The sequence below is a fragment of the Dermochelys coriacea genome, chromosome 2, assembly GCF_009764565.3.
Source record: "Dermochelys coriacea isolate rDerCor1 chromosome 2, rDerCor1.pri.v4, whole genome shotgun sequence".
NCBI lineage: Eukaryota > Metazoa > Chordata > Testudines > Dermochelyidae > Dermochelys > Dermochelys coriacea.
This window is the reverse complement of record NC_050069.1, coordinates 48,840,474-48,866,039: the sequence shown is the minus strand read 5'-3', so window position 1 is coordinate 48,866,039 and position 25,566 is coordinate 48,840,474. Positions and strand designations below refer to the sequence as shown.

Sequence of the window (25,566 nt, the reverse complement as noted above, 5' to 3'; positions counted from 1 at the left end):
CAGCCGTGTTAGTCTGTATTCACAAAAAGAAAAGGAGTACTTGTGGCACCTTAGAGACTAACAAATTTATTTGAGCATAAGCTTTCGTGAGCTACAGCTCACTTCATCGGATGTAGTTCTACTCTAACTTTTCTCCTTTTTTAAAGTCACTTTATTTGGTCTTCAAGGGGCATGGAGGGGAATACTCTGGGGTCAATGAACTCAACTTCTGGGATAGGGAAGCCTTTTCCCTTTGGTTGCTCCATTGGCACTGGTAGTGGGTGGAGTGAGTGCACTCATGTCCAAGGTGTTGGATATCTATTGGGTCATGTGGTTATAGCACTACACCAAAATTGAGGATATCTTGCTCTGCCGCAGACTGGTAGGGTGACTTTTGGCAAACTATTTAACTTTTTTGTGCCTCAGTTTCCTCACCTGTAAATAAGGGATAATAATACAATCCATATGTACCTCACAGAGGTGTTGTGAGTCTTAATCAGGTAAGGCTAGATTATTACGAGCTCTAATACTGCCACAAAGGGCAGTTGAGGGGCATAAGGCCCATCCTCAGCAGCCCACACTATCTGGCATGTGGTTCAGGGATCCCTGTTACTTCCCTTCTGTGGCACAGACAGGGACAGAGCATGAACATAGCCATTGCTCTGCTCATCCAACACACCAGCCAATGAAACTGGATGGGTGCAAAGGAAGAAGTAAACTATGCCCTTTTCAGGATTGCAGTCCACTTTTTTCTGCCATCAGAACAAGAGGGGAACAGAAAAGGAATTGTGAATAAGTCAGAATTTCATTCTTGGTGCTCCTTCTGCAGCAATGCAGCTGTACACCTCACCATATTTAGGGCAAAGCCTAAAGGCTCAGTCTGGTCTTTTGTTTATGAAGGGCTTTAACATTCACAGATGAAAGAAGCTAGATGAGGACTACATTGTGCAATCTTTATGCTGGGTGAACACTTACTTACTCCAATGGTTCAGTTGACTTCAACAGGACTGCTTATGTGAGTAAGCATGCCCACTAATGTCAGTAAAGGTTGCATAGTCAAGCCCTATGTAATAAGTGCTTTCCTCTCACTATTCATCCTAGGCCAGATTCTAGAATTCTTTCTCAAACTGAGTAGTTCCTTACTCCACTGACTTCAGTGAAATACTCATGAAGTAAATTACTACTCAACATAAATAAGAGTGGTGGAACATTGCTATCTGTTATCTGCAGGGGCTGGGACTTCAAAGAAGTCAGCTTAGTCAGCTGCTAGAGGAAGGGCGTGTTTCCTATTCTTATTTCCCAATGCAGGAGCCAGAAGTGGGAGGTGGAAGGGAGGAAAAATGTGTCACTCAGATAACTCACTCTCCCAACTAGCACTCTGAAATGCTGACAGGGACCTATATCAAGATCTCCCTGGCTAAAGAGGGGTACTACAGTGTGTGTGTGTCCTTTATACTATAGTCATGCCCCCAGGAATATTGTTCCTTAAAAGTATAATTTTCTCTTAGTAAACACTAAAACTTCTGTCTGTAGTATTTGCTTAAAAATATTAAGAATTCATCCTCTGAACTTGGAGTGTAATACTGCCAGTTGGCTTTCATTTTCCCTGATGTTTCATATTAGTGTTAATGAGGCAAACTCACTGTGGGAAAATAATATCACGTCTTTGTTTTCCATTTGAAACTTTGGAAGAACTACAGGAATCTGATATTATTTTGACTACTGCAATGCCAACACTGAAAAAATATGATTGTTGTTAATCCATACATTTTACTCCTTGCTTGGTCTAAAACTTGTAGTGTTACTTTTAAGTAACAAATTTGTAGAGGGCAGGAATTTAACAGAGTTGAAGGAGAATTTGCAGGAACATAAAAGGGAAAATGTCCTATTAAGAGGCATCATGGTCTAGTGGTTTAAGCTATTGGGAGTGGGGAGACCTGAGTCCTAGTTCAGATTGTGTGGCCTGAAGAGAGTCACTTCATCTTTGCTTAGTTTCCCTATCTATAAAGCAAGGCCCTTACATTCCCTCCCTCATCACCAGGATGTTGTGAGGATCAGTTAGTTAATGTTTACAAAGCACTTGGAGCAGGAAGGCACTATTTCAGTGACCAGAATTATTAATGAAAGGTGGAGGGGACTGATGGTAGGATTCTATCTCGGTGTGAAGGAAGTTGGAAGGGTGCTGATGGGTAATGTGATGATATGTGAGAATGCCAGTGAGGTAATATAGGTAAGAGGATGAGATTGTGCCTTGCATTTGTGTATGTGCTCAGCTGCTCGGCAAATCAGACTGTATGAGAGTTTTTGGATGAGGAAATGGAACAGAGCCCTGGTGACTGTGGGTACAGTGGGACATAAGGTAGGTTAATGATTGCTGGCAGATGGGGGTGAGGGGAGAGGTTAATGTGTGTATGCTTGTAGGGAGGGGCAAATGGTTAATTTAAATACTGGAAAGAATAAAAACTAAAAAATGCATACTAAAGGCTTTTTAAAAGAAGTCTTATTAATGCTCATATGATACACAAGAGTACATAACTCAGCTACTCATTTTCACATTTCAGAAGTTTTGCCACACCTGCTTCTGGCTTTGCAAAAATGAAACCTGCTCATGAGGCTTTACAAAACCTAAATCAATCCCTTTGCACCATGGAGTAACAGAATATTAACAATGCTGTCTTATAATATTGGGTAATGCAAAATCTTATAATGCAAACTGGTGAAAGAGAAACTTACGCCATGTTTGTCCCTGGAATCAATTAGGTTGTCCCACAGCTGAAGTTACTCCATATTTTTTCTATATTAATCTTTCCAAGTCTATAATATTGTGTCTTTTTAGTCAAGGCATTTAGTATTGTCTTGTTTTTGAAAATAGGGTGAATATTTTACTGGGCATAATGAGAGGGCATTTGTGGAGACATAAAGCATAAAGTATGGTGCATGGTTTGGTAGGATGGAGAAGATAAGGTCTTCATTTGTTTTTGCCCAGTGGAAAGGTGACAATTCTGTTTTTCAGTTTCCCCCCGACTATGCCAACTCACCCACACTTAATGATACTTTGGCTGATGAAGGTGAATGATAATTGTTGCTGCATTTACATCAATATAATAGGACTAATAAATGTACTTGTCAGCTAAATATTGAAATACAGTGCGCTCCACTTAATTGGGATATATTAATTTGGATATCTGCTTGTCAAGGTTCCTTCCCCACTCTGAACTCTAGGGTACAGATGTGGGGACCTGCATGAAAACCCCCTAAGCTTATTTTTACCAGTTTAGGTTAAAACTTCCCCAAGGTACAAACTATTTTACCTTTTGCCCTTGGACTTTATTGCTGCCACCACCAAGCATCTAACAAATATATAATAGGGAAAGAGCCCGCTTGGAAATGTCTTTCCCCACAAAATCCTCCCCAAACCCAACACCCCCTTTCCTAGGGAATGCTTGATAAAAATCCTCACCAATTTGCACAGGTGAACACAGACCCAAACCCTTGGATCTTAAGAACAATGAAAAAGCAATCAGGTTCTTAAAAGAAGAATTTTAATTGAAGAAAAAATAAAAGAATCACCTCTGTAAAATCAGGATGGTAAATACCTTACAGGGTAATCAGATTCAAAACATAGAGAATCCCTCTAGGCAAAACCTTAAGTTACAAAAAGACACAAAAACAGGAATATACATTCCATTCAGCACAGCTATTTTATCAGCCATTTAAACAAAACAGAATCTAATGCATATCTAGCTAGATTACTTACTAAATTCTAAGACTCCATTCCTTTTCTGTTCCCAGCAAAAGCATCATGAAGACAGAGAGGACCCTTCCCCCCCTCCAGCTTTGAAAATATCTTGTCTCCTCATTTGTCATTTTGGTCAGGTGCCAGCGAGGTTATCTTAGCTTCTTAACCCTTTACAGGTGAAAGGGTTTTTCCTCTGGCCAGGAGGGATTTTAAAGGTGTTTACCCTTCCCTTTATATTTATGACACTGCTTAATTGGGATGTTTCCCAGGGATGACTGCTCCTTAATTAGGATAGTAATTCTGCTTCTTGTGAATTCTTTTGGGTAGAGAAGTGGTGCTAATTTATTATGGCCTAGATTCCATCACACATACTCATGCTGAATAGTTCCTCGCTCTGCAAGTAGCCATGTGGAAACCATTGGGACTACTTGTAGATTGTGGTACCACTCAACATGAGTAATATTGGCAGGATCCGGCCCTACATGAGATACCTGACTCTGGATGAAGCACAGAATTTCAACTGTGCAAAACAAAATTCTGTCAGGTGATCTGAACTCCCAGACACAGATGGCCACCACATTTTTCCTACCAAAAATAAGGGACCCTTACTGAAGCTGTCTGACGGAGATAAGTGATCCCAGAAGAATCTCCAGGAGGGCTTGCTCTGTGATATAACTTGTCTCAGCTTGCTCCTTCCTTGTTCTACTTCCATTTACTTTTTAATTCCTGCCTTTTCTCTGCATGAATTTTCTGCTATGTGTCCTCAGAACGGAGTGTTAAATTTGGAACCCTACCACAGTATAAATAGCAGGTGCGAAAGAGTATTTCAGTTAAATTTGGTTTAAAAACAAAACCTTTTAACTTGGTTGGCTACTTAATCCAGAACATTCATCAAAGTGTGCCCCAGTTAAGAAAATTATATTGTTTAAAGTATTTAAATAGTACTATCTCAGGCTAGAGTAATGGTACATTCCAACCATGATTATCAAAAACGGTATTCCCCATATAGTATAAACCAATGCTTATGCAGAATAGAGTACCAAATGGTAAATCATTACAGTTCTTAGAATAACATAGGTCTACATTATAATAAGAAATTTCAGAGCTTTTCCCCCCAACTCTTCTGTAATGAAATATCTTCTCAAAAATTCCAATTCTGTGGAAGATAATAAAATAAAGAAGATTTGTACTACTTCAGTAGTTAATCATACAAAAAATATTCCCAGTGCTACAAATTAGTAGCATTGATTGCTTTTGTCTATTAGCAATAATATGTTTTGAGCATGAATAGACATTAATGGAGGATTTCAGTACAGTTATAGTTTGACTGCTCTCCCCACTGAAAAGTAATAGAAGATAGGACAACTATTCAGAGCTATAGCCATGCACTTAGTAAGGATTGTTGACACTGGCTTCCTGTCAGAAGAAAACTCTGTGTGTGGGGAGTGTGTTTGTGTGGGCAGGTGTAAGGGGGTTTGGGTTTGGGTTTGTGTGAATTTAGAGGTCATGGAAGATACTTGGTTGACGGCTCTAGGCACTGAAGTCTACAGATGGGTGAGCTCACTTAAACATTATTGGCTTTGTGCTCTACTTATGAGAAAGTATGAAAAAATAGCAGAGAGGTGGAAATATTAAAGTGAAATCAAATATATATATCTGTATATATATCTATATATATCAATCACATAGAGAGAGAGAGACTCAGCTCTTGCACTACTCTGGAGACATACAGGGGATTTAAATAGTCCTCTCGGAACACCCCTGTCATGAGGAGAGAGGTACTCCAGTTGATATAGATTGCGTGTGATGGTTCTATGTCAGTTTTCTTCCCTGCTCTCAGGATAAGGGATGTGTTGGATATGTCCAGGGGGCAGGATGGGATGTGGCTGGAGCACACTGCACTCTATAACTCTTCTCTGGTGGCATAATGGCCTGTAAAGGGATGGAAGAAGCTGGTATAATTAGAGTAGTTCAGGGACTGAACGGAATATATTCATAGATTACAAGGCCAGAAGGGACCATTGTGATAATGTAGTCTGACCTCCTGCATAACACAGGCCATAGGACTTCCCTGAATTAACTCCTGTTTGAACCAAAGCATATCTTTTTAGAAAGACAGACAATCTTGATTTAGTGATGGAAAAACCAGCACAACCCTTATTAGGTTGTTTTAACAGTTAATTTCCCTCACAGTTAAATAATTGCACCTTTAAATAGATTTATTTTAATATGATAAATCAAATTAAGCTAAATTGATTTTAGCCACTCTTAACTTTTGTAAGAGTGTCCATAGAGATTGGTACTGATTTAACTAGATCAATTTTGAAACCAGCTCAGTCAAATCACTGTAATTTCTTTGCCCAGACCAGCCCATGAGGCAGAGGGGGTAGGCTACTTTTAAAGTGTTAATACCGGTATTTGAATGTAAGATACATTTTTAAGAGTTACCCTATAGAAACTGCTGTTATACAGGCACTTTCTGTATTTAAAAAGGAAAGCATTTTGTCTTGTGTGGATGGTTGAGGTCTTTACTTGCCTTTTGACCCCAGAGCTTTTAGTAGCTTCATGTGTCCTACATAATAATCTTGATTAGGAGTTTTAAACACTCAAAGTGACTTAGGGATTTTCTTCAGATGTCTTCAGGATAATGTGACACGATACCAGGAGCTGCAGAATGTGAGCCTGGTCCTGTAACCCAGTCCACTAACATGCACGGGATCCCCTTCTACAGAGAAGCCCCAGTGATTTCCCCACGGGGGGGCTTTAACAGGAAAAATCACTTTTTTTAAGTTGGGCAACAATCAGTTCCTCTATGAACTGAAAACTCCAGTTGATATATATTTCATATTAGAAAAAATCGAAGACTTGAGGGGTCAGCTGGTCCCATTCCCAAACACATTACAATGGTGATGAGTGGTAATAATTTTACTATCTTGTATCAACAAAATTCAGTAACAATGGATTTAGAAATGTGCTGGGGGGAGAGGAGACTTATCATAAGACTGCTGTGGTGAAATCTAGCCTTGAAACACATTGGAAATCAACAGTAAAAGGGATCTATACACCACTCTGTAATTAGAAATTTACTTCCGATAATTGTTGCTTCTTTGGGACTTTTGCATCGCAAATCATCAAACATTTTTAAACTAAAAGAACAAACTGTTGTAATATGCTTTAATTCTGTCTCTTTCCAAGTTTTATCTATTTTGAATATATTTGTCTTGATTTTAACTTGATCCTTCATATTAAAAATGTACTTTGTGGACATTTTGAGAGTGTAATTTAATTGATTCAGCCTGTGCTTCCTATCATACACACATCCTGGTTTGGTCTGGAACTTATCAGGCTTTGTTATTTAGTGTCTGCTGACAGTTTTGTAAGACTCTTCAAAGATGTGGGCAAAAAGAAAACAATGCCGATACTGTATTTTCTATATTGGATTTCATCCTTTTTCCCTTTTCTAGACTTCTAGAAAAAGTCTCTAGAAAACCATGTAAGCATCTGTGATCAGCTTTGCATGATGCTATCCAATAAAATCAACTTTCCTTTTTAAGACCCCAATCCTGGCAAGAGATCGATATGGGAAGAGTTTACGCCTATGTAGTGTCCAATTAAAGTCAGCGGGACTCCATGCAGTTGTGAAAGTCCACACTTCTAGATCCCTTTAAGGATCAGGGCCCAAGAATACAAACTTAATTGTGGCAACACTTTGATCTTAAATTATTAAACTCTATATCCTTGATACAAAACTTCCATTCTTTTGCTTGGCAACTAAATATAGTATTGTGAGCATAGTACAGTGCTTTACTGTATTGTATGAAAATGTTAATATTTTCCCAAATAGCTATGTACATTCATAAAAATAAACTTAATTAGTGTTAAATATAGTTCTAGTAACTTTCATAAGTGTGGAATCAATATTTTGCAGTCTTCTAATGTTAATCTGAAAAATCTTTAATAAAGGTTAGAAAAAGAATGTTAGTGCTTGTTGAATTCAACATTTTGGGAGAAAAAACTTAGAAGAAATATAAAATAAAATATTATACTGTAACTGGAAAGCAGTAAATATTTACTGTTCCCATTTAACAATTCAGAATAAATCTTTCAAAACTCCAGAGACAACAATGGTACCAAATACTGTAGTATTTCCACGGGATGGGGGTTTGAACGCTTCTTATCTTTAGAATAATGACAACGCTTGTGGGAATTTCAAGTTAGAGGAATAAGTTCATATCTGTCCCACACCACAGCTAATTACGATGATATTCTACTGAGCCAAGTTATATTTTCCGTCATCTGTGAAGCTGTAGAAAATTGACTCATTAATGCTTCTTTGTCTCAGTGATTTCACTTCTTGTTCTTTTCCATATTAAGAATAATTACTTTTCCACAAACCTGGCCTGTTTTGATGGAGACTACTGTTTTCCAAATGTAAATGGTCATTGATCTGCCAAAAATGGCCTTATTTATAAGTTGAAGATTGTTGCACAGCTGGGAACAAATTGTGAAAAATTGCCAATTTGGCAGTCACAAATCTAAAGCAAGGATTGACTTCTAAATGTTTTCCCATCCATATTTAAGTTTTTTGCAGGCATTTACAACATTATTTATTTTGTCTCAATTGCCAGCTAAAAACCATGTAAAATCTACAGCATAGATAAATAAGTATAACAATAATAACCATCCCTGGTAACGTCTCATATTCATCATTAGCCATCGTGCTCATTTGAACGATCATTTGGAATTCCTGCAACTTGAGAATGACTGTCTCTGTGGTGAATGATGTGAGTTAGCTGTGGTGGTAACCAGATGATAGTGTCACTATACTCACATGTTCATAGCTTATTTTACTTTGGACCAGATTCTGATATGTTTGTTCTTGTTGAATATCACCTTACTGAACTAGTGTTGTCATTAATTTCATTAAAACTGCTCGTGGAGTAAGGTGCTACTCAACACAAAAAAGGAGAACACAAGAAAGGATGTCCCTTTATTTCTTGAGATTGATATTTCCAGATTTTGTAACTCTTATGTTGCATAATACCTTACAGTGTTAAGGATCCGTTGCATCCACGAAGTGGGTATTCACCCACGAAAGCTTATGCTCCGATAAGTCTGTTAGTCTATAAGGTGCCACAGGACTCTGCCGCTTTTACAGGTCCACACTAACATGGCTACCCTTCTAATACTTTACACTGTTAAGTATCCCAATAGATTGCAACATGGCTCTTTGGTGAACAAGCACTATACAATATGAATAAATGTCAGAATTAGGCCTATACAATGTCAGAAAAGGCTATATTGCTGGTCAAAATTTCCTAAGTAACACTGCTAGTTCTATGGTGTTCACACTCTCTCTGACTATAGTATATAATGGTCACATTTTACCAACAGTTGTAACTGAGATTGCATCTGAAGAAGTGAGGTTTTTACCCACTAAAGCTTATACTCAAATAAATTTGTTAATCTTTAAGGTGACACCAGACTTCTTGTTGTTTTTGTGGATACAGACTAACAAGGCTACCCCCTGATACTTGAGATTGCTACAGTTATTTTTTAAAAGCTAATGACAGCAGTTAATGATGAGAGCGTATAAGATTTAAATGATGAAGCAGGACATGTGGGCAAAAATTTCAAAAGCATCTTGTTAGTCTCTAAGGTGCCACAAGTACTCCTTTTGTAAAAGCATCTAAGTGATTTAGGAGGCTAAATCCAATTTTAAAAAGTGACTTAGGCCCCTAGGGAGACAAGGTGTGTGAGGTAATAACTTTTATTGGCCCAACTTCCATTGGTGAGAGAGACAAACTTTTGAGCTTACACAAGAGCTTACAGCTCTTCTTTAGGTCTAGGAAAGGTATTGAAAGCCTCACAGCTAAACACAAGATTGAACAGATAGTTAGCATAGGGGTTCTCAAACTGGGGGTTGGGACCCATCAGGGGGTCGCAAGGTCATTACATGCAGGGTTGTGAGCTGTCAACTCCACCTCAAATCCCGCTTTGCCTCCAGCATTTATAATGGTGTTAAATATATAAAAAAGTATTTTTAATTTATAAGGGGGGATTGCACTTAGAGGCTGCTATGTGAAAGGGGTCACCAGTACAAAAGTTTGAGAGCCACTGGGCATAAGTAGTTAGCACATATTCAAAGGGACCATTAAAAGCCAAAATGCCCCATTAAGACCCCTACAGTCATAGGACAAAAGTGCAGGGGGAGGAGGGGTTACTGAGTTACAGATTATTATTATAATACACAAATATGGTGTCTTTATTAGAACCATGATGTTTAGTGTCTAGCAAAGTTGTGAATCTAAGCTCCCAGGCTTGTCTTTTGATGGTGTTGTGCAGGTTTCCTTTGAGAGACCAGATATAGTGATCAATTTGTGAAAAGTGTTCATGCATGGGTGATATGGTGTTTTTGTCTTTTGTCATTTTCTGCGAGAGTTCATTTGAGATTTTAGGGATTGTCTAGTTTCACCCACATAGTTGTTACTGAGACATTTAATTGCTGTGATAGGCATGTGTAGGACTCATGGGTCTTGAAAAGAGGGTTCTGGAGGGTGTTGATCATTGTAGTAGTGGAGATATGTCTGCAGGTTTTGCTTCTGTTCTGGCAGGGTCTGTTGCCACTTTCAGTTGGGGTGTCTTGGTCTGTGAGGAGCTTGCTTCTGATGATGAGGTTGGGGGGTTGTTTGAAGGCCAGAAGAGAGGGTTTGGGTAGGATTTCTTTCAGGGTGTGGTCTCCATCAAGTAGGGTTGTAATTGTTTAATGATATCCTGGATGGGTTCCAATGTAGGGTGGTAAGTGACAAATACAGGTGTGCAGTCAGAGGGTTATTTTTCTATACTGAAGCAGGTTCTTTTAGGGTATTTGGGTGGCCCATTCAATGGTGCAATTTACTTCTCTGGTGGAGTGTCCTTGTTTGGTGAAGGCGGTTTTAAGCATGGTAAGGTATATATCCTGGTCTTTCTCCTTGGAGCATATTTTGTAGTATCTGAGGGCCTGGCTGTAGATAAGAAATGTCTTGGTTTGTTTGGGATATAAAGGTATGTGTGGTCGTGATGTTATCTGATTAAAATATGACCATATAGATCATTGTTGCAACCACTGATATATTTGCAGCAAATATTGTATAAAGGTTGTCAAGTAAGATGTCTATGAAAAAGTTATGATTTGCTGATTATGATTATGCTATCTGTATGCATGTATCATTTTTGTATTTAAAGTTATAAGTATTGGTTATATACCTGGTATTCAAATGTTTGCTCCTGGGTAACGCCCACAAAGTAATCAGCCAGATATGCCATGTAAGATATCTGCAATAATGTCATAATTTTCCAGATATGATCTGGTTTATATGTTTGTATCACTTTTGTATTACGAGTTATAGAAATGTATGTCTGTATTTCAAACTTGTGCTGTGCTTCTGGGTGACACCCCCAGACATTTTGGCATCAGCAGTGCCTAGCCTGCTTGATGGCCCATTAAGGACCATCATCTATACAACTGACCATTGAGAGAAGGCAGATATACCTTATGACTCAGCAAGACATGCAGGGAAATGCCTATGGAAAAAACTCTAAGGCTTCCAAGCCATGTGCTGGGCAGCTTGTGTTGAGATTAATCTCAAGTATTTCAATGGTTTCATGGTACATTTGTCCAGAAATTCTTCCTCAAGGTGGCCCATGAAGAAGTTGGATAATGGGGAGCCATCCTATACCCATGGCTGTTCCCATGGTTTGGGCAAATTATTTGGTGTTGAATGTAAAATTGTTATAGGTGAGGAGGAAATGGATGAGTATAGCAATGTTTAGGGTGGATATGTTTGTGTTGTCCATTGTCTTGTAGATGTTTCAGACAGGCAGTAATGCTGTCATTATAAGGGGTGTTGGTGTATAGGGAGGTGATATCTATGGCAGCAACACCCTCAGAGATAGATTTTCAAAGGTATTTAGACACCTAAATACCTTTAGAATCTGGTCTTTAGTAGTCTAATGCCCACAAAGTCAATGGGACTTAAGAGCCTAAGTTACTTAGGCACTTCTAAACATTTCACCATATATCTCTTATAATCCTTCTGCATTTCTTCCTTAGGGTGGTGAACTTGTGCTATCCTTTAAACATTAGTTAGATATGCTTGAAATCTATACTCTTAATAGTAATGGGGATGTGCAGGATGTGCCTGCTTTGCTAAGACTGTATGGATATTGAAGGCAACATACATATTTGATGCATTTTTCCTTCTTAATAACTGGGTATGCAATTGTGGTTTCAGCTTTAAACAGCTTATGGTGAAAGTACGAGTGGTAGTAGACACATCTTCATTTTTCCAGTGTACTTAGATATCTACTAATACGTTTAGGGAACTTATATATAAAGTGTTATGTCCAGTGATCTAATACACCTTCAGATGGAAAGGAAACAGGCATGCCATGCGTATATAAATTATTTCTTCTGCCATCAGAACTAATTTTACAGAAAGCTGAGCTTCTTACTGATCAAATGGAGTATGTTTATGGCAGAGGCTAGAATAATTGCTCTAGGGATTATAGACCATGTTCAAACATTTAATTAATTAGTTGTGCAATTACTAGACAAGCATGTCAGACAACATAGTGGTAAATGGAACATAGTTCTTACATCTAGGAAGATCCATGCATCTCAGCATCGCCCATTACTTTGAAAAAAAGGTCATGTCTTCATTCTGGATCTTTGGCTGTATGCAGCCAACTACAGAGGCTACCCTACAAAAGGGGTCCAATTTTGCCCTTATTGACTTGTATGGGAGTTGTATTATTGACTTCTGTGGTATACAGTCTGGCCTAGGATACACAATGTGGACATTTAGGGAAGGTAAATCATGTAGGTAATATATTCCACTATTCTTATTCCATAAAACAGGAATATTAAGTTACTGTCCTTAATGTAGATAATTGCAGTTCAGCTAAACTTGTTCGTATAAACTTTTTTGCCATATGGATATTTCCACCCATGGAGGAAAGCTGCACTCCAGTGAGCAGATGATATATTAATTCAGCTGTGTCAGTTCTGGCTGAACCTACTGGCCTCCAGTGTTTTCAGTGCTCGGCTCACAGATCCTAAATTAAGTCTGGTAACTTACTTGAGGAAACCAAGCCCGGTGCTTGGTTGCCTTAATGCATGATGACACATAACACTAGTAATATAATTGTGGAGTTCTGTATTGTAAAAAAACCACTCAGTTCTTGGAATAGACCTTTTACTACTTTAAACTTACAATGTGTAAATGGATGTATTTCTTCCACACCTTCACAGGATGACCCTGCTTGTTAAGCCTCTGTCTCCATGGTGACAGACTACACTGAGTGATACACTGAACTGTGCAGTTACATTTGCATGCAAAGTAAAACTGAGAAGAGATGTTGCCTCGTAAAACAGAAATTCAGACATTTCCTTTTGTCTGTGAGGAAACTGCATCCAAGGAACTGTAAAAGAGAGTGTACAATAGCAGCATGAAAAGAATGGTGAGACCCTTCAGAAAGGATGCCTTCAGTTCATGTTTCCAAAAGAAAGCTGGTGTTTTTTGTATATTTGTGGATCAAGATGAGCCTTCTAAGGAAGCTGTGAATGACAGCAACACATGAGCACATGCTGAGGAAGTCTACTTGGAGCCATGAAGCAATAAGCTATTCACTACCTTTGATTTTCAGGGCACACATCATCAGGTATAAAATTAAAGCTACGAATCTGTCACAGAAGTCACGGATTCCATGATTTTATGAGTCCTCCATGACTTCGCGAAAAGCCCAATAATTCAGCCCTGGACAGCAGATCTCAGAGTTCTCAGTAAATCCATGATTTATTGTTTATTGCCCATGTCCTGTCCATAACTTTTAATTAAAATACCCATGGCAAAATCATAACCTTTGGTATAATACTAAAATAGCCAGTATCTTTCAAGCTGCATAACCTACGGGGGTCTCTCTTTGGTTTTGCTGCATGTCTTCTAGACTTGTATCATCACCAAATGCTTTCCAGAATGTGATGTCACTGATTTTGCAAGGCCAGTTTGGATTTACACTAGTGTAGCGAAGGACACCAGCATATAATGAAAAAAATTCAGAGCTCTGTTTGAATATTAAGTTAAATGTAGTTTGAAATTCAATCTTTCAACGTGCTATATTAATCAGATACATTTTTTTCTTCTCTGGTCATATGATCTCAGAGAGGCATAAAATTCTGATTTGCAGCAATCTCTAGCAGATTTTTTTTCTGAGATTTACATCATGATGTTACAATTTATTCAACAATTGTGGATCCCATATAGATTTAATGTGGTTTTTTTTCCATCTAAGCATGCCCAGGAGTACTTTGCTGTGCCACCATGAGCTGGAAAAACTAGCTAGGAGAGGTGCCTGACAGGATTATGTGGAAGGATCTTCACAAGAGGATCCTTACTGAGATTTTTATCCCCCATCTTCCAAGTTGTTCCACCGAGAGGATGAATTGGGTTTCTAATCTCACTGGAATAAATCAAAAACAACTTGACTGAAGTCAATGAAGTTATACCAGTGTAAATCTTATCTAAGTGAGGTCAGAATTAGGCCAGTTCTATGATTGTTCCTTTAAATTCCAGCTCAGGTTTACTCAAATTGTTCATGAAACTCATCACAGATTTATTCAAGTCAAATCAAAGCTTACAGGTCTCTGTTGGTGGCCAAGAACCGACTCACAAATTGAGTGGTCTAAAATCATGTTACTTCCCAGGGACCTGATGTAATGGCCATTGAAAGTCATTGGAGTTTTCCACTGACTTCAACACGCTTCAGGTCAGGCACTGTATGTATATTAAAATAGCTTTAACACACACAGTGCTGTCACAGCTAGTTCCCTCACCTGATTCTTCATGGCAAAAGATTGTATTGATACAGTAAGGCATTTTGAAACAACAGGAGCCAAAACTGCTATGCTGATCTATTTACTTATTATTTCTGCAACTAGCCAGAATTAGCCTTAACGTTACTTTCACAACAGGAATGAAGTTCCTGTTAACAACCTTCAATCTTAATGAAATCTGAAATAACTAGTCACTGACAATGGATCTCAGTCTGCTTGCATGTAATATGAAGAATTTCTATAGAAGAGCAATATTAAGTACAGATGTTATTCCATTTATTATCCTTAGGCCAGTGGGGAAATAAAGCATTTTAATTGAATTTGAAAGACTGTTTGCGAACTGCTGACCTAGAAGAAAAGCCCTGGAAATCATTTGTTATCCAGTTTCTTACAGAACTACTAAGCAAACTGTCATGCAACAGCCCAGTTCTATCCCTCAAAACATAGGTAGAGTTTACAGACCAAGCTAAATGTTAATATTCTCCAAAAGATTTAAATCTGACAAAAAGGTATAATAGAGTATACAAGACATAGTTAGTGGATGCTAGAAAAATAAAATAAATTGTACTCAGCTACATTCTGTAACGTTACTATCCAGACTTCCAGTCAGCTTCCATTGTATGAGGCATGTTTAAAAAAACAAAACAACCCCTCTCCTATGTTTCCTGAGGTACTTAAGAGCATGGAATAGAAATGCCCTTGCACATGGAATTAATCATATGGAAAAATACTGGCTGCTGTTCCTCTCACACTTACATCAGGATTAGAAAATCCGTGTTTCTGATTCTCTTGATGGACAGATTCAACTCTTAAGTTTGTTTTACACCTTAAGGAATTCCCCTGCAAATTATAGGGTGCCAAGTTGTTATGGACCTGAAGGGTGCCTTTCTGGACCAAAGGTTCTGTTATGTGACAAGAGACTAAATGCATGTGGACTTTGTAATGGCTTTATTGCATTCATGGTGTTTGTTGTAGTATGATGATTAAATATAAGAAACTGCTCTGTTGAATATTTACAACTATACTTACGACTTTGACACCTGTAAACAATATAATGGGTTTACAGATTTTCTTTTAACAGAAGTATGGTATGTATTTCACAGAGGGCAGACTATCATATGTGAAGATGTTAATTATATTGGGAGTTAACTAGATGGAGCTAAAGCATACTTAACTGTTGTTTTTTTACGATGTATTGTCGTAAAATGACTGGAGTACAACCCATGCTGTTGGTTAGAATCTTTCATAATTACAGCACATAACATTCTCTTTACTAGTGCAGTATGGTATGACAGATGAGGAAAAATGAAGATCACCTTTCAGATTACTTTGCCCCATAGTGCATACATTATTATACAGGCACTGGAGTATCAGATTTAGCAGCTAATTAATATTTACTTATTATTGTATTCTTGGGGGTAATACTTTTGTCTACACTACTGAAAGTAGAAGTACTATTTTCTCAACATCACATAAAGGGAAAAGTAAAATATCAGTTGTTAACATTTATAGGACTAAATTGTGCTCAGATCCACATTGTGTATTTCCAGATTTTGTGGAAAGGAATTAATGGGCTGGCAGGAGCCTGCTCACATAAATAAATCTTCTGTAATTCTGTCATTCCCTAAAATGCATGGATTTTCTGATCAAACTGTCTTCCATGATCATGATTCTGGATCCCCTTAAAGAAGTGGGCTGATTTAGCAAAACACTGAATTCCATGTATGCCTCTCTCCTTAGATGGACTTGGATCCAGTTCAGCGTGTGTCTATTACCATTGACATTGGAAGAAATAATGTACATGTCTGAACCTTTTCAAATGTGTAGCCAATAGGAATCTCTCTGGCTAGGGATCTGTACAATATTTTGAAAGTCTTTCTACCTTTAATCCTGGAGAGGGGAGCTTGATTATCAAGCTGTGGCATAAGTGAATGTCATGGATTTGTTTATGACTGGGTTATGTTTATTTTGGGCGTCAAATGATCACCAGTATGATAAGGAAAAATATAACAAGTTTTCTAGAATATCAGATAGTTCCTAGAGAGAGAGATGTTGGGTCAAAAGAGTTTCTTGGGAAATGTAGGTCAACTGAACATTTATATTTGGCTGAATTTGAAAAAAAATCAGCTGTTTCATTCTGACCTGACAAGCTCAGCTTCAGCTCCCCAGTGAAGTCAATCGGAGGGCAGAATTGTATACTAAATCTTTTGAATTTCATTCATCTACTATTATTATTGGTATTTCAGTAGCTCCGGGAGGCCCTAGTCTGAACTGAGATCCCATTGTGCTATGTGCTGTGTAAACTTTTAGCAAAACATAATCCTTGACCCAAATATCTTTCAATCCAATTGTAACAAAAGGAGGAAAGGGAAGAAGGGAGGACATGGGTAACACTGACAGGAGTCTGTCATTTATTTTAAAATGAAGTGTAAATAAGGAAATAATATGTGCCAGCAATTGCTACTGACCAAATAACTATCAACATATTGGCTAATTGACATTGTTAAGTGGGAGGATATTGTCTCACCTGTAATCAGTCAATTTACTAATGGTGGATAGCTTGAAATGAAGAATAATCCTTTATGATTTAGTGGGATTGCAGATGTAAATGGCACTTTGCAGCTGATGTCAGAGCATAAAATTAACAGAGTGAAATAGAATGCTTTCCCCAAACAACTTCAACTCTGAAGTTCTAGATTCTGGCAATTCAATCTAATAGTGAACCCTAAACCACATTCGTTGATTTTAAAAAGCTCCTTACACAATAGTTATACTAAATCTGTCATGATTTAAAGCAGATAAAGCTTATGGAAATCTTATCTCTGGCTTCTTAATAAGGGGTACACTGCCTTGAGTTCTCTCTGGCGTCAATAACACCAGCCTTAATGTGGAGAAGAGGCTCTGAAAGTTGGGTGGGAAGTGTCAGGAGTGGATGGGGGTTATATTGTGGGACGTGTCAAGGAAAGTGGGGAAACTGTCAGGCAGGGATTGCCAATGGAAAAGGGTTAAAACAACTAACATAGATTGGAAGGAGGAATGTGTGGGAAACATGGGATGGAATGAGGTTGAGTTTAAAAAGTACTGTTAATGGAAAAATCAAAGGATAAAGTAGAGTATCTGAAGTAAGGCTGGCATTGATTAAATAAGCAGATGGAAAATAGGCTGTGTGTTTTGGACCAAAGAAAGGAATATCTGATGGCGAAAAAAGTAATACAAACAATATTGTGCTGCTTCTTTCCACCCTTCCCATGTCTTTCTGTTCTCGATCCTACAAACAAATGTACTGATGACACTTGTACACCCACGTAGAGTCCCACTGAAGGCAAAGGGATTCAGCATAGGTATAAGGGTCCGTATTTGCACAGCTGTAGGTAAGGTAAAGGCCTTAGATTGTAAGCACTATGGATTAGGGATCTATCTTATCTTATGGGCCTGATTCTCATAGAGAACATAAATCAGTGGAGTTACACCATCATAAATGCTATGAAACATTGTGGAGAAAGAGCCAGTCTTTCTGTAAAGATTCTAGCATGTTTTTGAGCACTTTTTAAAATTAGTGATAATAATGTCCCAGCTCTTAGTTACTTTCTTCAAAATAGGTTGATGTCTCCTGAGAGACTATCCCCCAGTACTTTTACCATATTTGTCTGTTGAAGATTTGTTGTTCTTTTCTTAATAACTACATATTGATATCCTTATTTATTCCACTGTTTTACACTTTATTGGATTAGTCTAAATGCTTTAGAATTACTTGATTAAACCCTTTTACCCTTCCTTTTGACTGACACAAGACTTTTTTTCTTCCTGTCTGCTGTCATCTCACCTGTTTTTCTTAATTTTAAGAAATGACTGCTACTGGCACTTCTGTTTTCTCTGGTAGTTCCCTTAGGAACATTGGTGATTAATACTGCAGATATTTAATTGATCCAAGCACTCTTTCATTTTTCTTTTAACAGCACTTTTAGTGGAAATTAATATTTTTACTTGAAATTAATATTCCCTTCCCTACATTCCCCACTCATCAATTTTTTTATTAATGCCAGAGGAAAGGTAGTGTTGAATAATCATGGACAATTTTAATTTAGGTAACAACATATGTGGAGATGGAATCTCATCCATAATCAGATCTGCCACTGTAAATCTTCTGAAATGCAAGGGCAGGAATATTCTGCTTTGTGCCTTATAATGTGGCAACACTGATGATAATTTTATGCAAAGGGCAACAGGTTATATAGCCATCAGTCCAAGTGCAAAACTCTTGTTCTTGTAAAGGTTAGAACCAGGCCTGAATGGTTTTTAAATTATTCTAAATTGCATATAGAGCCTGATCCAAAGCCTACTGAAGTCAATGGGAATCTTTTCATTAACTTCAGTGGGTTCTCAGTCTGGCCCTTCATGAATTAGAGTGAATAGATGTCTGAGCTAGTCTCAAGGCTCTGTTGTCTTTCATAAGCCATTCAGCCTTTCCTCTAAAATTTTATAATTTCAGCAAACCCCTCATGTAAGTTACTTCCACTTAACTGCATACTAAAAACAGCTTAACTCTAGAATAAGAGACAGTGGATTCTGTATAGGGCCTGGAGCCAGGAACTCCAGAATTCGAATCCTAACTTTCACACTCACTTTCCCTGTAACCTTTGGCAAGCTCCTTGGGCTCTATTTGCGTGTTTCTCAATTTTGGAGTGTCTAGGATCTAAGGTGCTGGGTAGGCCAACCTTACCATTTTTGCCAGGATTGCAAAACATTTCATTCCTGCTGCCCAAGGACCATCCTTCCCATCACTGACTCTTATCCCTTCATCTCCTCACACTGTCTCTTACCCACTATGATCACCATCCTATTCTGCATTAATATGAGCAACACAAGGTGAGTTTTTAATAAGTAAACAAGGTAAGCATGTCTGCTTGTTAACCAGGAATGCTCCCCCTTTTCAGGGCCTGATAGGTTTACAGAAAACTGCCTTGTCCTTGTTTTTGTAAACATCACTGGCTACCTGAAGGAGCCACTGGCCATTTGAGCCAATGAAACTGACAGCAGGTTTGTGAGATTTATGCACCTCAGAGATCATTCCCAGGTCTATTTTACGGTAATGTTACCTGCCTATCTCCTCCATAAAGCCGCTCAGGGAACTTCCCTTCAGGTCACGTGGACTTGAGATTCCGGTATTGCTGCAAGTGGTGAGCTCCTTTGTCAGTTCCTGCTCATCAAAGTCAGACTGATTATTTTTTTTTGTCTGCTAGTATTTCTTTCAGGGCTCCAGAGCAGAGCCAACCTCCGTATTGTATTGCATGCATGCAATAGATAAATAAAAAGTGCCCCAAATCTAACAGGATGTCATCACTATGCACAAGGATTTGGTGGCAGGTTAGCAAGACGACTGTCTGGCCTAACCCCAAACTTAATTGACTCATTTTGTGTGTAGAGGGGACTTTTAGGTTCTGTCCCCTCCTAGATTTCTGCAGTAAGAGAAGAGGATTCCAGCTGCTTGAACTGGGTTTTGTGTATAGTTACCAGCGTTTAAAAAATAAATACATTGGGGGGGAGGGAGGGAAATTGTCCTAATGAGCAGGGGTTCTTGAGTCAGCCTCTCTCTCCCTGTGAGAAGAACATTCTTATTCTTATTCTTATTAGAGAACAGTTATTCAATACTCCTGTTTCTGTAACTAAGAATATTTATTTTCATATTATTTGCACTGATGTATTCTGTATAGGAGTATATACATTCAATCATACAGTCTTGAAGGGATTATAAAATTAAGTAGTTATTGAAATTAGGCCACAAAAGACTAAATAATTGAAAAAACATTGACTTGACTAATCAGCATTGTTCTCTTTTCATGCAGGATGAGATCAACTTTGAATATATAAATAAAGAGAAACAAAAAGAATGGCAGAGTGTCAAGGTACTACAATATATAAACTATAACATTGGAGAGCTCTTACTTAGCATCTTACCATGGATGTGAAATGGCCTGTATAATAAGCAGTTTCATGAAGCCTTAGAAAAATCCATTTTAATATAATTAAAATATGAATAGAAATTGTAAGAACTAAAGAATTTCAGATGCATCTTTTTACAGTTGTGGTGGAATGAAAGGGGCACTGTCTTGCTTAGATGAAAATTTGAGCTATTTTAAAATGAATATCATTTGGGGAGAAATATCCTTCAGATTTAAAAAACAAACTTCTTTTTAAAATCACCAATTCATTGCCAAGTAATAATAAAAAAAATTCATGTTCTTCTAATTGTGTACTGATATATAGATGTGGTTTAGGTAGCTATAGAAATAAGATAAAGAATCTCCAATTTTGTTTATGCAGCAATTAGTCAGCTGCTTAATCAGTGAAATTTACATGGATCCTTATTATACTGTAGTTTGTGGTTGCCAAAATGCCGTCAGCCCTGTCCTACAACCCTCTCCAACTTGCAGATGAACATCAGATCTAATTACTCTTCACCTCACTAAGATGCTTTTGCTTTCCTCCAGTCCTGTCCCTAAACGATTTGTTTTTGATAAAAGCTGCAGCTAAATGAGAGAAGATAAATGAAATTTCAGTAGAGTAAAACATACTATTGAAAAACAACTACATAATGTATTTAATCTGTTAGCAGGTGTTATCACTGCTCTACATTAAAGTGTTCAGATGTCCCTATGTGATCAAGACAATGCTAGATTTTTAATAGATGTCCTGCTGGTGATTGTAAGGTGTTTTTGAGATACTGAAAATGCTATATTTTGATCTATTTTTTTTGGGGGGGAGTTGGTTTTTTAAAAAAATCTATTGGGTCTCACCTTCTTGTTAGCAATCGATCCTACAGAGTTTTTCCTGCATATAATGTGAAGATCAAATGCAGATGCATTATAAAAAACTAAATTAGTTTAATAGTAAAAAGTGAGAAAGTTTAGATAGCATAGTCTTTAGATAGCATAGCAATAGGTGCTGTAGAAATACCAATAATAAATTAATAGATTGAATTATTGAACAGGGAGAAAAAAGGCTATCACAATATTCTATGTTTTAGCTGCCTGCCACAAGATTAAGAAAGAAAGGACACAACACACTGTGGTTCATTATTCACCAAATTTCAGAGTTTCACTTCTAATCAGAATGTACAGTACATACCATATAAATTATTTAACATTCTGATTAAATATCGATACAATAACAGCAAACAAACTTCAATCTGTTTAGCAGAATATTGATGTTTCTGCCTTTGTCCCATATGGAAATATCTCTTAGAGATGTTTTTGTTAATTAAATGGAAACAATCTGTTTTCTAGTTCTTTGTAAATAGCAACAAACCATAAACGTGGCTCCAAACTCCTTAAATTTATAGGGAGAATTCAGGTCTGGTTCCGATCTTCAAAATTGAATCCCAGAGCTCGGCCTCAAGCCTGAGCCCAAACATCAACACAGCAGTTTTACAGCTCTGAAGCTCGAGCCCTGCTAGCCTAAATCAGCTGACCTGGACCAGCCACAAATGTTTAATTGTGTAGATGTACTCTTTGTGATCTCTCATACAGACCTGGAGATTATGGACACGATTCCCCACTCAGTTACATCTATACAGCCCCATTGAAATCAAATAAAAGTCCCAGGGGCTCCACTCACATTCACTGGCTTTAAACCTGTGTATCTCTAATCTAATTGCCTTCTATGATGAGATAACTGTGGATGAGCGGAAAGCAGTGAATGTGTTATTCCTTGACTTTAGCAAAGTTTTTGACATGGTCTCCCACAGTATCCTTGCCAGCAAGTTAAAGAAGTATGGGCTGGATGAATGGACTATAAGGTGGATAGAAAACTGGCTAGATTGTCCGGCTCAACGGGTAGTGATCAATGGTTACATGTCTAGTTGGCAGCCGGTATCAAGCGGAGTGCCCCAATGGTTGGTCCTGGGGCCAGTTTTGTTCAATATCTTCATTAATGATTTGGAGGATGGCGTAGATTGCACCCTCAGCAAGTTTGCAGATGACACTAAACTGGGACAAGAGGTAGATATGCTGGAGGGTAGGGATACAGAGGGACCTAGACAAATTAGAGGATTGGGCCAAAAAGAAATCTGATGAGGTTCAACAAGGAGAAGTGCAGAGTCCTTCACTTAGGATGGAAGAATTGCATGCACCGCTACAGACTAGGGACCGAATGGCTAGGCAGCAGTTCTGCAGAAAAGGACCTGGGGTTACAGTGGATGAGAAGCTGGTTATGAGTCAACAGTGTGCCCTTATTGCTAAGAAGGCTAATAGCATTTTGGGCTGTTTAAATAGGAGCATTGCCAGCAGATCAAGGGATGTGATCATTCACCTCTATTTGACATTGGTGAGGCCTCATCTGGAGTACTGTGTCCAGTTTTGGGCCACACACTACAAGAAGGATGTGAAAAGATCGGAAAGCGTCCAGCGGAGGGCAACAAAAAGGATTAGGGGACTGGAACAGATGACTTATGAGAAGAGGCTGAGGGAACTGGGATTGTTTAGTCTGCAGAAGAGAAGAATGAGGGGGGATTTGATAGCTGCTTTCAACTACCTGAAAGGGGGTTCGGTCTCAAGTTGCAGTGGGGGAGGTTTAGGTTGAATATTAGGAAAAACTTTTTCATTAGAGGGTGGTGAAGAACTGGAATGCGTTACCTAGAGAGGTGGTGGACTCTCCTTCCTTTGATGTTTTTAAGATCAGGCTGGACAAAGCCCTGGCTGGGATGATTTACTTGGGGATTGGTCCTGCTTTGAGCAGGGGGTTGCACTAGATGACCTCCTGAGGTCCCTTCCAACCCTGATATTCTATGATTCTATGATTTTATGAAATCATTGGGGAAAGGAAGTAATATCCCTATTTTACAGATGTGGAAACTAAGGCACAGAGCGATTAAGTGATCTCGATCTGTTTCAGTAGGGTTACTGCCAATTTGCACCAGAGCAAGTGAAAGGAGAATCAGGCCATCAGGCTTCATAAACACTGAAGTTAATGAGGTTAATTGGTTGTAATGGAGAATTGTTCTGTGTTGAGGCTACATATTAAATGGTATCCCCTCTTTTAAGCTTGTGTATAGTTACTTTTCCATTCTCTTTAATACATTATTTTTCTCTTGTCAGAAAAAGGTGGTGCAGAACATATTGTTTCACAATGGAATTATCCCCGGTTTGGGGAAATGGACACATGAGTGGAGTCATCCAGCCAAGAGGTGGGAAAAAATCAACAGAACAAGCATCGTTGAGTTGCTGTCTGAGTGATAGCAGTGTAGGAGAGGCTGAAGACTTCAGTGTAAGCCAACAGTCATTTCGTCAGCTCTCTCTGAGCTTTTTCAGCAGCCTTCCTAGATTAAATCCTTCGCCCACCCTGTTTGTTTCTGTAGACCTGCAAGCAGCTGTTAATTATTTTGGCTTGGCAACCGTTCCTTTTCCCTATCCGCCTGTTTCCTGCACTATGACCCATTTAATCTTTTTTGGGATGGAAGAAATAAAAGCAAGCAAGTACATCTTTTTCTTAACATTGAGTTACCCTGAGGACAGTTTTAAAAGGTTATTAAAAACTCCAGGAATAAGAGGATTCTGTCTTCCTAACAAAGTACATTTAATTAGCCTAGTTTTTCCTTATTGAAAGCGATAGTAAAGAAAAAGGGTATGGTTCTCTGTGTAGTAGAATGTATTTGTACATAGCTGTACAGATACTGCATTGTGCTATTTGTAGCTCTTTTGGAGCCTATCACAGACTTTTGTGTGATATTCTAAGCATAAGGTATTTTTGTCCATCCACAACTTCCCTGCAGTCTCACCTAACTTCTTCCAACTGCCTTCTATATCTCTATTCTTCTGAGACTTCCATGTCCCTCCGTTTCTCCCTGCAATCCTAGTGAAGAACTCAGTTTTGTTCTATCAAACACCTGAACATCCCAAGAGGAGCAAGTCAGTGTAGTGTGTGTACAATATTTGAAGAGACTTGTGCCAGTACCCAGCGCAGATGTAGAAATGTGCCTGAGAAGAGACATTTCTGCCCACCAGGGGATCCCAAGATAGGAAAACTTCATCAGAAAGCACATAGGATAGGAAAAAGAGCCATCAACCTCAAGAAAGGTGATGAAAGGGATGGGAAGTTGAGAACCAACCTATTGCTTGGCCAACCCTGCAACACAAACATAAACCCCTACCCTTGAAGTCCCAAAAGATGTTAATTCTACCCTTACTTTTGCCTCACACATTAACTGTTTCACACCCTTCCCTCACTACTTTATAAATGAAGATTCACGTATGGCTCTTTTGAATCTTTATGCCAAAAGCATAATTTATGTTCAGTGGATTGTGAACAACTTGCAGCATGAGTGACGGTTTTTCTCTGGCCTTTGTAGTATAGCTGTAATCAAAAACTGGAATTTGATTATTTGCTGGGTCGGTGAGTAGCTATTATCTTTATTAATAGTTTGAAAGTAGCATTCCCACCTCTGTGGTAGTTCTGTATGCTGACAGCATGGGGATGCTAGAATGGATAGTGCCTGTTCATCTGGAATCTACAACTGCAGAGTTTGAAATGATGGCAAAGGGGGGACAATAATGCCCTCTCCTCCCAACGATTTTCATTTGCCATGTGCTTACTAAAGGTACAATGAAAAAGAATGCAGAGGGGCTGCATTATTGCTTTGGCTCCCAGGAGGAATTCTGGTTGAGTTAGCCAGGGTTCCTTCTGGGCATTCCCAGGGTTTGAATGCTGGAGTGGTGGATTTCACATCCCTAATGAGGGTACACCTGACTGGGTGATTGCCTGCAACTGCCTCGGCCCCTCATTGGTGATAGCATGTATTAAGAACTGCTGTCCCCAGCAGGATTCTTGCCAGCCCCTGTGCAGGGGCATACAAGACCATGCCATCCCTCTTGCCTGTGCAGCCAGAATCTGGCCCATGGAGAGCGAGACTGTGAGCTGAATGGCTTTTCAGTAGAGCAGTTGTTCAGTATGAGAATTACAGTAATCAAAGTCTCAGAGGCCT

The 25,566-nt window shown here is 38.6% G+C and overlaps 1 protein-coding gene across 1 annotated transcript in view; it reads left to right on the top strand.

Moving 5' to 3' along the window:
* The window catches only part of CNBD1 (cyclic nucleotide binding domain containing 1), a 296,153-nt gene extending 271,017 nt beyond the window's left edge, over positions 1–25,136 (top strand). Inside the window, 4 exon segments of the mRNA XM_043506978.1 lie at positions 20,435–20,494; positions 23,684–23,773; positions 23,775–23,852; positions 25,005–25,136. Coding sequence (XP_043362913.1) covers positions 20,435–20,494; positions 23,684–23,773; positions 23,775–23,852; positions 25,005–25,136 — 360 coding nt within the window.
* The last annotated feature ends 430 nt before the right edge of the window (positions 25,137–25,566 follow it).